General features: G+C 40.4%; 2 protein-coding genes across 4 annotated transcripts in view; both read left to right on the top strand.

Annotated features, from left to right (window-relative positions):
- LOC121891932 (nectin-2-like) overlaps positions 1–12,703 on the top strand; it is a 933,424-nt gene that overhangs the window by 663,874 nt on the left and 256,847 nt on the right. The window lies entirely within an intron of this gene.
- Positions 1–12,703, top strand: part of LOC121891924 (histone deacetylase 4-like) — a 69,132-nt gene that overhangs the window by 7,948 nt on the left and 48,481 nt on the right. For 2 of the 3 annotated variants that reach the window (XM_042404601.1, XM_042404599.1), the window contains exon 3: positions 4,672–5,008. In XM_042404601.1, coding sequence (XP_042260535.1) covers positions 4,987–5,008 — 22 coding nt within the window. In that variant the 5' untranslated portion in view covers positions 4,672–4,986. Of the gene's footprint in view, positions 1–1,929; positions 2,075–4,671; positions 5,009–12,703 lie in introns of those variants that run through there. The other variant, XM_042404600.1, reaches the window with a different exon arrangement.

Raw genomic sequence — 12,703 nt, 5'->3', positions numbered from 1 at the left:
TTTGCCTGTGGGCGGCTGCTGAGATGCAAAATCAAATATAAAGTAATGGAAATAAAAGCATATTGGATTAGAGCCGGCAGTGGGGAAGGCGTTTCATGTTGCAATGAGTGAGAATTGGATAAAAATGTTTGTTTCATTTTGACGCTGCTGGTTATGTGAAGTGTTGAATAATGGGAGGAAGGTTAGTAATGTTGTGAGAGATCACTTTCTATCATCTGTAATTACACCGCTGGATGAAATGTGCAAAACAACAGCGATTCTCTTTAATATATTCTAACGATTAATGATTTCTTTTGTGGGTGCGGATGCATTCGATTCGCGCTTTCTTGCTTTCTCACTTAACAATGACTTGATTAAATCTGCGAACATTGGAATAGCGAAACAAAGAATTACGACGTGCATGACAGAGCAAAAAAATGAACATTCAAGAGTAAATGACAATACAATCTCTAGATTAAAGCTTGTTTGTTCCTTGTATTATAACAATTAAAGCAACCATATGCTTCCTCTTGCAAACGTACTACCTAAGAATCACAACAAAACTCAGTCATGTAGGCATATTTTATGAGCATTGCAGTCATACCATAGATATAAGAGAGAGAAAACATATGATGATATTGCTATAAAATCCTTACAGACCAACCTAATGTCTACTGGACTATTGCAGGAGCGTTCTAGCTATGCTCTACTGATATAATAGGAGATAAATCTATCATAAAGTAGGATAAGATTAATAGAAACGCCACTGAGATACACAGGCTAACTAGAAGCGAAAGCATATTACAGGCATATGTTCATGTAGATGTTGTTATGATTAAAATGGAAAGTGCCATAAAGTGTAATTAAGTTGCTGTAAATCATACTCTGAGTAGCATTAACACATTAATTATTAGTGTAAGTATATTACAGCAATGTTTTTATGGGTAAAAGCCAGCGCCGCAACGATTAGTCGATTAATTGATTATTCGATCGGCAGAAAATGAATCGTTTAGTCATTTTTTAAACAAAAACACTAAACATTTGCTGGTTCCAGCTTCTCAAATGTGAAGATTTTAAGCTTTTCTGTTTTATACATGATAACAAACTGAATATCTTTAGATTTTGGACTGTCGATCGGATAAAACAAGACATTTGAAGGCGTCATCTTGAGCTCTAAGACATTATGACGGGCATGTTTCACTATTTTCTGACATTTTATAGACAAAACGATTAATTGATAATGAAAATAATCGATTTTCATTGTAGCCCTAGTATAAAGTTATAGAAAACTCACTATGGACACACAATAAATCCTAATATGAATAATATAGGGGTATTTTAATACTATAGTTTGGATATAAAATAAAGCAAATTAGCATAAAAGTCTTATAAACTCATTTTTGAGTGGCACAGAAAAACTATAAGCAATGGTGGAGATATTTTACCTAAGTAACAGTATGAACATACTCCATTACAAGTAATAGTTCTGCATTAAAATATTATAAAATAAACATTTATATAAAGTATTGAGAGTAGCACATTCCACCGCTGACTATAAGACAGTATAATAATATTATAGGATGCCATAAACAATAAAAACACCATAAAGCAGGAAAAAAGTTATTAAAAACTCATTATTGAGCATAACAGACTACATCAATAACATCAAACTGCTATAGGAGATACATATAAGATCCATTTTAGAATATTACAGTGATATTTCTTGCAATACAGGACACTTCCACAGACTTTTACATTATTGATGACAAGCATAATCACAAGCTCTCACCCAAATCACCACAACACACACACACACACACACACATCGCACTGTACACTAGCAGATAATCACATTTTCACCAGGCTAACCCCGCCTCTGGTAAATGCAGGGGCGCTCCATGTGACGCTGCTGGGGCTGTAACAAAAATCCAGTATGGCGGAATCTGTCAGGAGATGAATTTTTTCGTCCCCCCCCTCCCCTCTCTCCTCTCTTCCTTTGCGCTGAGAAAAAAACCCCGGAGTCTAACATGGGAGAGGAATAAAAACCCCAGCGGGACACATGTTGGGACGTGCGGCTGCCTCCTGGCGCGTTTAGGTGAGCTGTTGGCTACTTTGTGTCCTCTCGGGATGAATGTGTAGCCGAGCTGCGCCGCTTTGATGTTGATATTCAGGCAGGGATGCGATGCACAGACAGGATTCATCAAAACAATGTCCGGCTGAAGTTTCCACACTGCTCCGCTTCGGCTTCGGCTTCCCGTTTATTTCCTAACGTCTACCTTTTGAGCCTCAACCGTATCCACGTCTGGTAGGAGTGATTTTACATCTTAAAAGCTGCACATTTCCATACGGTTTATTGCGCTGTAGCGGGCGGGAAGTGTGTAGGCAATAAGGGGGGGATTGAACAGGCGATGTTTATTATGCCGATTGTTGCTGAGCTATTTTTAGAGCGCGGCCGAGCCGTAGGCTTTAATGCAACATAGCCAACACGCCTCTTTCGCCTTATACCCGTGTTATTGGCGAGAAAAATGCGTAAAATGAAGGCACAGGCCTGCGTAAGTGTGCGTTTGAGTGTGTGTGTGTGTGTGTGTGTGAATGGTTTCGGGATGGGCGGTGGTAATTCTCTGCATGCGTCAATCTTTCTTTTTTTTTGTGAATGGGGGCGTTGAAGCTGTTAAAGCAACATCAAAGCAGCATATTACGGCTGGGTAAAAGCTGTCGTTAAGCGCAGGAAAAGGGTTGTAGCAGGAAATATTTGTGAGAAATGGTGGATTTTGTTGTTAAGATATGTTAGGGAGTTTTTTGGGCTGGCTGAGTGTACCCACCTTTTTTGTGACAGACATTTGTAGCAGCTAGAGTGATGCATATTGGATGTTTTTTTTTTGTAAATATATCTATTTTTTTTGCAAATTTTGGTGATTCTACTTGTTCTTTTTCCACCATAACTCTGCTTTTAACCCATTTTCCAGCTCTGTGTTTTTATTATTTCTTCACCTTGGGCTTCAGGGCTTGTCTCCCCAGATCTGTCACTCTGCATCAAGCAAGCTCTTTTTAGGGACAATGGCCTAGGACACACACACACACACACACACACATGAATACCCCTCCCGAGACACAGATGAGATGCCCTGGGAGAATGGTGTTGCTTGAAGCCCCCCTGGAGTGTCAGCTACTCCCCGTGACACACACGTTTGCCCCCTCCTTGCTCCTCCCATCACAAAGCGCAAGTGTGTGCGTGCACTGTGCAGTGACCGACTTTTTTTGGGGGGTAATTTGTCCCATGGCTGCACTGTCTGGCCCTCTTGTCTTGAGACCCAACCCCCCTACCCCCCCACCACCACCACCCACCCACACTCACCCCTTACACACACACATACACATCCATACTGCTTCAGAGGACCTCCGAGACCTCTGCCAACACACACACACACACACACACAAGGGCGTGAACATGCATGCTACCCCCACATCCACCTCGCCCTCGGGCAGTTTCACCCCTTTCTATTTGTGGTGGTAACGTCGACTTGATGCTCAGGGTTCGAGCGGTGATTACATCTGACACTTCTGCTCCAGGCTCCAGGAATTCGGGGCGACTCTCCGAAAACAAAGAAAAGAACAATCGTTTATTTCCAGAAACAACGAGGAGACCAATCAGTTACTCGCAAAAACAAAGAAAAGATCATTTACGTCCAAAACAAATAAAAAAAAATCAAAGCTCTCCGCTGTGTAGAAATCACACGTTCATGAGACTAACATGGCTGTGAAAGTAACACATGATACTTTTTTCCATATTTTTTTCGCCCCAGTCGAAAAGAAACTACGTCCAGGACAAGCAATTTATTGCCTGATTGGTTTACAGCTGTTTTGCTGTGTAAGCACGAGGTTGGGCTCGAGGTTGTATTGAGTTTTCGTCGGTGGTCTCGAGGTATTTTACCTTAAAAAACTCGGGGTGTATTTCAAGAAGAGAGATTCCATAATCGACCAGATGAAAAGCAGAAAATCTCAAGATAAAGATAAATATTCCAATTTAATTGACGCTTTTTTACAAACACAGTTAATGTGATTCCACTTTGACAACTTTCAAAGACGACTCATTTAGCATTTCTCCATTGCCTGCAATACAGGTGTTGCCATTGACATACTGTACTTTTTAATGGCAGCACAGCTATAGAAACATTTCTGTTATTTCAACCAAATTACTTGATATAATCGTGTAGTCATGTGACACTAGGATGCAACAGAAGTTAGCTTCTTAACATTGCTGTTCATGGAAAGAACCCATTTTACTCCGCTAACACAAACAGTCGTTAAGTGGACTCATTTCACTATTTCTTGGATTCTCAGATTCTCTGTCAAACTGTAAATACCGTAAATGTAAGTCTTGATGCTCATAAAACTATCCAGATGACCCGAGTCATACCAGATCTATACTGTTAGTGCAATCCAAGACTTTAATTGTCGTCTCCAAATGAATGTCACGATCAATACTGGAAATCGCCGGAAAACGTGCCGTGTCTAGAGATATTAATAGAATATGCCTTGTTTATGTGCTGCTATCATTGATTTTTCTTGCTTGTGCGAACTATTGTAGATAAAAACCTTGAATATCACAAGAATCTACCCTTTCAGAACTTAAATATGTTAGTTTTAAAGATGAAAAGTGGTGACATGGAGCTTTTTTCTTCTCTCTGATAGGTTGCTAGACAGCGATTGTTAGAGAAGCCCGACACAAAAGGCTCATGGGGATTGGCTGCTGCTGCTGCCGGACGTCTGAGGGATTCTTGAGGGACCGTCCTGAGCTGCGTGTTGGATCAGCCTGAACACACACACACACACACACACATATTCAAACACACATCCACAGTTTTGGCAGGATAACGATCTACTGATTGCCACTCTGTAAATCACATCTGCACACACACACACACACACACACACACATACGCATCGAGCCAGCTGGGTGCTCGCCTGCCGTACTGCGTTGGCACCCACCTGACCGACCTGTCAGCAATGACATCACACAGCCACCAAGGTAAGATCTTTGTCATTAGTGTTGTACTTCCTGTGTCCTTGCCTGTCAGCATGAATTGTGGGCTTTGTACAAGTTTTCACTCACTTTTTTTTTTTTTTCCATTGTAATCAAGCCTGTAAGGTAAAATTAGAACATCACAGTTTGACTAAGCAACTTTTTTTGGAGACTTTCAAGCTCTGAGTGACTGTAGAAAGCAAGGTGAGACCCGTGCATCCAGCTGATATTGGCCTAGACATTAATGCAGATGCTCATTTGTTTGGAAATGAAAGGAAGAGAGGCTATGTTCTATATTATCAACAAATCCCACGAAAAGCCCCAAACCAATATTGCGTTATTTAGTTTCTCAGTACTTTTCCAACTTTCCTATCCTGTCTGTGGCTCATTTGTTCCTACTGAAGACGTAAATCTTTTAAAATGGGTCACAAATGTATAGTTGAGTACAGTCACTTCCCAAAACAGCTGGGCACTGTAGTTTTTTTTTTTTTAGCAAATGTTACTCAAACAGTAGTGAATTGTACATTTTTAAGGACTATTTTCCACTGTGAGTTTGGCATTTTGAGCCTTTTATTGGATCGCTTACAGTGCAGGAAACATAGAAGTAAGAAGGGAATGAAATGCAACAAACGTCAATGGCTGGAATCAAACTTTGGGACGTTGTGGTTACACGGTATGCGTCTTAACCGCTAAGCCATCGGATGCTCTCATGGATGTGTTTTGGACAATAAGAGGTAACGGCACAGAGGAATAAGCTATATCAGGCTTTGGATACTTGTGCACTTGGATACTTGTTAGTAAGATCAATTTATAGAAATTAATTAATTAATTATTATCGGAATTTCACCAGTTGGGTGACTGACTTCTGTGCACAATTGTAAATATAGAAAACTGACACAATTTAAGATTTAAGAAGAAAATGACAGAACTTTCCAAAACTGGCATCTTTTCACCTCTCATCTTTATTATCAACTCTGCGTGCGCGCTGAAGAAACGGAGATCCGTCACGTTAGGGAAGCGTCAAACAAAATTTGTAACCGTCACGTACGGAGTAATGAGAATTTAGCTCCTCAATACAGCTGCGTCAAGAGAAATCTCTCCGCCGCCACATCTGCCACATTGATATATGTGAACATTGTGATCGTGAACACAGACAGATTGCGGCTCGCTAAAATGCAATAAAACATTTTAATCCGGTCTTATGACTGTTAATGGGCTTGATTCAATATAAATGAGCTCCAGAGGGCGAGAGGAAAAAGTCCATAACACAGTCTCATTAAGAGAGTCTACTTTCCACTTTGACACCTAATCAAGCTCAGTTTAGAAGCTTTGGCTTGTGTTTTAGTGAGCTGATAAATTATTCGGTAAGCAGCTGGCAGATGAAAAGGTTAGCTTCCTGCCCTGGTTGGTGTGGTACCTGACAGTGTCGACCGTGTTTACTTTGTACACCTGGGAGTGTGTGCACTATAAATACCACAGCTGAGGTAACCACCGGGCCCCGAGGGATATGAAGGAGCTGCAGCCTCAGCCGGCGCCTTCAGCACTCAAACATGACACATGTGAACACACCACAGAGGGTTAAGCAGGTATATATCGCTCCCCCGGTGCACATGTGTGCGCCGTTAAGTGAGCCTAAGTGGCACACGTCTCGTCCAGAGATGACACTTTGTCCACACAGACGTCTCTCTCCCACACTTTCACGGTCCCCAAGTAGGGCCAAGCACATTATATCGTTAGATCAACCTCGGATTAGTGCGGCTCAACAGTTATCATTAGACAAGCCCATTCTAATTCCTACACACTTTCACTCGTCTCCTCTTCAACCAGAGCCGACAAAATTAATGCCGTGCTAATCCGGAGAGATCATTTTGACAGTGATAGGTGCTAACATATGCAAAGTGACAGGTAAAATGATCAGAGGTGTGTCCATCACCTTGAAATCCACCATAATATGCAGTAAAAAAACGATGAAATATTCAAATAATATTCACTAATCTCTACTACTGTATTTAAGTTTTTCTTATCAAGTCAGGGAACATAACTGTGTATCTTACCAACTGCTATTATTATTTCAAAATGGTACAATCAGACAATGATACTGTAGATGATAAAAGCCACCGTTGATCAGTTGTTTGTTTGTTAAAAAGTTTACTATCATAGACTCACTATCAAGACTTAAGAAACCAGAAAACATTCATATTTGAGAAGTGGGAGTCAGAAAATTTGGATATTTGTTCTTAAAAAAATCAGTCATCAAAATAGTTGGTGATTAATTTTCAGTCGATGGATTAACCGACTGATCATTGCAGCTTTAATTATGACACCTTCACACAATTTTGTAATGCTAAATGGTCTTTGGGCTCTTTTTAAGTAAACCAATCACATAGACATCTTCTCCTAAAAATAAAAATATATCTAAATTCAAGGCTGCTAATTTGTTTGTGAGCCCTTTTTGTGATACATTTGTGTAACTATTTTCTATTTGATAAATTGAATGATAAAGAATGCCTGTAAGATATTGAAAAGTCTTAAAATATGATTATAAGGCCATAAATGGTCTTCAATGCAGTTAAAGGTTTAACTTTATTATTTATATCTTAAAGATTTACATGTCTTAAAGGAGACATATCATGCACATTTCCAGGTCTATATTTTTATTCTGGGGCTCTACTAGAATATCTTTGCATGATTTACAGTTAAAATAACTCCTTATTTATCTTATACTGGCCCTTTATGCAGCCCCTCAGCTCAGCCTCTGTCTGAAACAGGCTGTTTTAGCTCCTGTCTCTATAAGGCCCTCCTTCCTGATGAGCCCACTCTGTTCTGATTGGTTAGCTCCGAAGGCTACGTAAACAAACTATAGCAGTTGGATCTGGACTACGTGAACAACATTAGCAACAACCTCAGCAACAAAGGCTATAGAACGGACGGCTGTTTGTGGGCAAGCGCAAACAATCTGATGTCAGTTCGATGAGGAAGTAGAGGTAACTTTGCAAACAAAGCATTTGCTGGCTGAATCCCTGGATTCTGACTTGCAGGGCACATTTTTACATATGTTCACCTCAAGTTTTGGAACTTTGAATATAAATTAATGACGGTATATAAATGAAAGAAAGTCACAAAAAGCATGTTATGTCTCCTTTAACAACGAAACTACACAGGGTATCCAGGTGGTATAGTGTTTTAAGATGTTTACGTTGTAATTGCAACGTTGTTTGTTCGACTTTGGTTGGGGACCTTTGCTGCATGTGTCCCCCATTTCCTGTCTGCTCTATACTTCATATTATCTAATCAAGGCAAAAATGCCCCTCCAAAAATATACATATACATATAAACTAAATAAATTCTTATAGATCAGACAGTAATTGCTTTAATTGTCTTAAATTGTCTTAAACGATATCTCCATTATCATTTCATCACAATAGGATTCTGTTGGAAAAAGACAAACAGTAACGTTGAATCGATGCCCAGCTCTGAACACAGCCAAGGCAGGAAACTTCACTCTTTTTGGCCTGCAGCAGCTGATAGAGCAGATAAACTAACCAGCTCCTGTCAAAATATAATAAGATTTAGCAGTTTTTAATTTCTCACTCTGCCCTCCGCTACCTCTCATCTCCACACCGCCTCCCACTGGAGGGCCAAATAGGGTTACGGAGAATCTGCCCGTCACCTGCGTTAACTCACCTCGCACCAAAACAAAAATAGCTGTGATCTTTTGTACGTCCGGGAGAGACGACTCATACCTGCAGCTGCTGTTTCTCACTGTCTCGTTTGCCTCTATAAAGTCTTCAGAGAATCTCGGTTCCTCGGAGCGCTGGCCAGCGTGGGCGTCAAAATTTGAGGTGTTGCTTTTCTTATTTGAATGACAGCTTAGAGACACACTTGTTGGACGTCGGCGCACGCAGAGAGACAGACAGAAACATTTAAAGACATGAAATGTGAAAAATGTACTGGTGGCGCTTGTCAGGATAAAGTGTATATCTGTTTATAATTGAGAAATGGATGCAAGGAAACGAATCCCGTGGCTTCAAGTTGCATCAGGGTTGTCCGCTTCTGCCACTGTTAAGTCGAATTTGTTTTACATTTAGTGTTAATTAAACAGCATCGGCTTTGTTCTCGGGGTGAACAATGAGACTTTCACATCCACGGCTTTGTTGTACTCTTGTGTTTGCAGTGTGATCCAAAGCTGCCAACTTTTTCTGAGCTCGCTTTGCACTTTTTTTTTCCAAACATCTAGCAGCCCTCTAAGTAAAGCCTTGTGTGTGTGTATGTGTGTGTGTGTGTGTGTGTGCCTGCATGCATGTTCACCCTCACGCAGCTCTGTTTGCGAGCGTGCCTGCTTGTGTGCCATTTTTGTAATCTGTAAATGAGCTTACTAGCGCGCACGTTTTTTGATCCAGGACTTACTCATTTTCTTTATTACAGCAGCAGTGGGATTTTTAGATTAAATATAATTTACCATAAATCTCTTCCTAGAAAAGTGAAATGTAAAAACGCTTTGTTGGGTTTATGTTTCCCAGAACAAAAGGGGGTCAGACTGATAAGGCCGTCACATCAGTCTTTTTTGCGGGCATATCAGCAAACAGGCTGGAGTGTTTGCTCAGGAGTGATTACTCTGTGTGCTGAGAGCTTTAGCACATTAGCTGGCGACATTTGTTTTACACTCGTGCTTAGCAATGAGCTAACATGTTGACTGTGCTTTATCGAACAGGGCGGTTTCTGTAAATGTCAACGGTTAGCCTAAATGTGGAGTACAGTATATTGAAAAAACTCTCATATATATATATATATATATATGCACACACACACACACACACACACACACACACAATCTAAGAAAAACACCTTTCTGATATGTTGTCTTTTATTTGGAGAGCTCAAATCATCACGGGTTAGAGGCTGAATAGTAGATTTGTTTATGTTTCCATGGTTACAGCCCTGTTATGAATGAATGACTAACTTACACTAATCCTTATCCTTCACTCCACTACTTCGTCATAGTGAGGGCTTACTTGTTTCCAGTCATTCTCTGGGGGCCCTCTGTGGTTGTGGTCACTCGCCAAGGGCCCCTATCAGCTCCTAGTGACAATCTGGGCTGCTCCTTGTCTAGATAAAGAGGGAAACTACAACAAACCACAAGTTTCTGTGTGTTTAGACCACACTCACTTAACCGAGGATGTTAGAAAAACATCCCATCCCATTAGCAGCAAATGTATGATGTACAAATAGGTTGCAAAGAGAGAAGAAGTAGAGAAACATATTGTGTCTTCAAAATACCTTCATTAATTTATCACCCATTTATGAGATACAAAGGTTAAAAAAAAGGAAGATTAACTTTATTATTATTTACTTTTCTTTGTTGTAGACTTTGAAGCCGCTTTTATGCCACAGATATAAAAACTATGACAAAAAATGACAACAAAGGACAGATTTTACATATATCATACACCAAGAACAATTAATTTGTACTGTTAATGTCTATACATACAACCAGTCCTTCACATGAAAAATCCTACATTATACAGCTGAAGAAACAAAGAAGGGGGAAAAAAAGCCAGATAACAGTATGTAAATCATTTTATTTTCATCCTTCTTGGAAGAGTTGGTCCACATTCAACAACCGGTGTCAGTATTTTAGCAGAAACCTCACTTCAGATGCTTCGTGGTGAAACCCGACGCTGGCGAAACGAGCTGTAAGTGAAGATGAAGACATGAGTTTAAAAAGAGCAGCCAGCTTCCTCAGGTGTTACAGTGTCTTATTAAAGAGGGAAGGTGATGCCACTTGCTGGCAACGATTAGTTTTTGTCTTAGTCAGAAGTGCACAGGCTTTCCAGGAAAGTCTGCAGTGTTTACCACTGGAGCAAAAACTGGGTCTGCATATGAGTCATCCACACACACACACACACACACACACACACACACACACTGAGGCCAGCAAGTGGTAAGTGCCAGGTACAGTAAGGGATTATTTGTGAATGAGAGGGTTGAACTTTACATTGTTATATGCAGAAATAAAAAATTAACGCATTCCACTAACTCTATTAAAAGCATGTCTACGGCAGCATATAAAGTGTGTTCAGATTAGATTTCTACCGCTTTATTTTGCAGGGTCTGTGTGGGTGTGAGCGCCTTTTACGGCTCTGAACCGGCGAACTTGACACAGTGCTCCTTTCCTCGAAGGCTCAGCGGTATCTAGGTTACAAGCGCAACAGTTTCTAGGTATATATACAGCCTTCAAATACAACAAGAACAGGGAGGAAAGTAAAACACAATAAAATAAACAGTAATGAGTACAGGTGAGGAGATTGCGTCATTTGGGCTGGTAGTCAAGATCGGATGAGTCTCCTCAGGCAACTGTAGCTACGCTGATTTGCATATAAAGACCTGTGTTTTGCACAAACACGTCATGTTTGTGCATTAGGTAAGACATTATTTATATGGACGGGTTAAAGTGGAATTTTAAGAGTCTGTTTATATACCTAGCTGTCTACCTCATAATTTCTTATTTGCATGCAATCTCTTTACTCTGTCGGTTTTAAAAACATGTGCAGTGTCAAACGCACTTGAAATAAACGGCTGCGCTGGTAAATAAATCAAGATATGCTGTATGAGATGACAGTACAGTTTCTATTGCCACCTGATTTTAAGACTTACTTCCTGGTGGTGACTTTTCATTCCTGGTATGACAACACACAGTCAGTCAAAGGAGGAAACTACTGTTCAAAGTCAGAGAGCAATGACCACGGAAATTGTGAAGATGACAAAAAAGGTTAAAAGTTAAAAGATTTGAGGCTGTGTTTTTTTATGTGTTTTTAGGCATACAGCGCAGGCCTAAAACTGCTATCTCCTCAGCTAACCACTAGCTTTGACTTAACATAGCTCTCTTACTTTAGCTTAGTAATTTGGCGGGTTTTTAGCTCCAACAGCTTGATCCCTCCAGGTGTGTCTGAGACGCAGCCGCCGGAGCCGATCATGGCCGCTCTAGTCAGTGCCTGTGATCAGACATGCTGCAGCGCGTTTCGGAAGCATCCCAGAAGCGGTTCTCTGCTCTGCTCCACTAAACATACGCACCCAGTTTATCTTTGATGGAAGCCGCGTCAAGTTGCACAGAGCAAATGGGCAGGAAGTCGGACACAGAAACAGCATAGAGCATCTGGTCCATTTTCAAAATCAAACACCGTGTGCAGTCTCCTGATCAACAATCAACAATATTAAAACAGACCATTTACCATTTGACTAAGTAGCCTAATTACCCATAGTAGAAGCACAAAAATCAAGGAGAATGACCAAATCAACAAAATCTGAGCAAGTCAACAAAATAGGGCAGTTTAGTTGTGCTGCTACTGCAGTATTTACGGTAGCCTAAAGGCGCTAGGCTTTGACTAGGCTGCCGTAATTACTGTAGTAACAGCTCAACTGAATTTAAAAGTCTCGTTGGAGCCAGAACGCAACACAGATGCGCCCGGTGGGATCCATGGGTTAGTTACTGGTAATTTATGCCCTGTTTTCATGGAAATTACACATTTGTGAGGCATAATTATTATTTTTATGTAGTAAAACCAATTTTAAAAATGTTTAAAATTGTTTTAACACAGTCACAGTTTTGACTATGAAAATGTATTTGGCTTACTACATTTTGCAATTGTAGGGTAGTATAGAAATTGACCACAGCAGATAAAAGCTTCAAGTTCACTGTGATGG

The sequence above is a fragment of the Thunnus maccoyii genome, chromosome 24 (assembly GCF_910596095.1).
Source record: "Thunnus maccoyii chromosome 24, fThuMac1.1, whole genome shotgun sequence".
Classification (NCBI taxonomy): domain Eukaryota; kingdom Metazoa; phylum Chordata; class Actinopteri; order Scombriformes; family Scombridae; genus Thunnus; species Thunnus maccoyii.
This window is presented reverse-complemented; position numbering and strand designations above follow the sequence as displayed.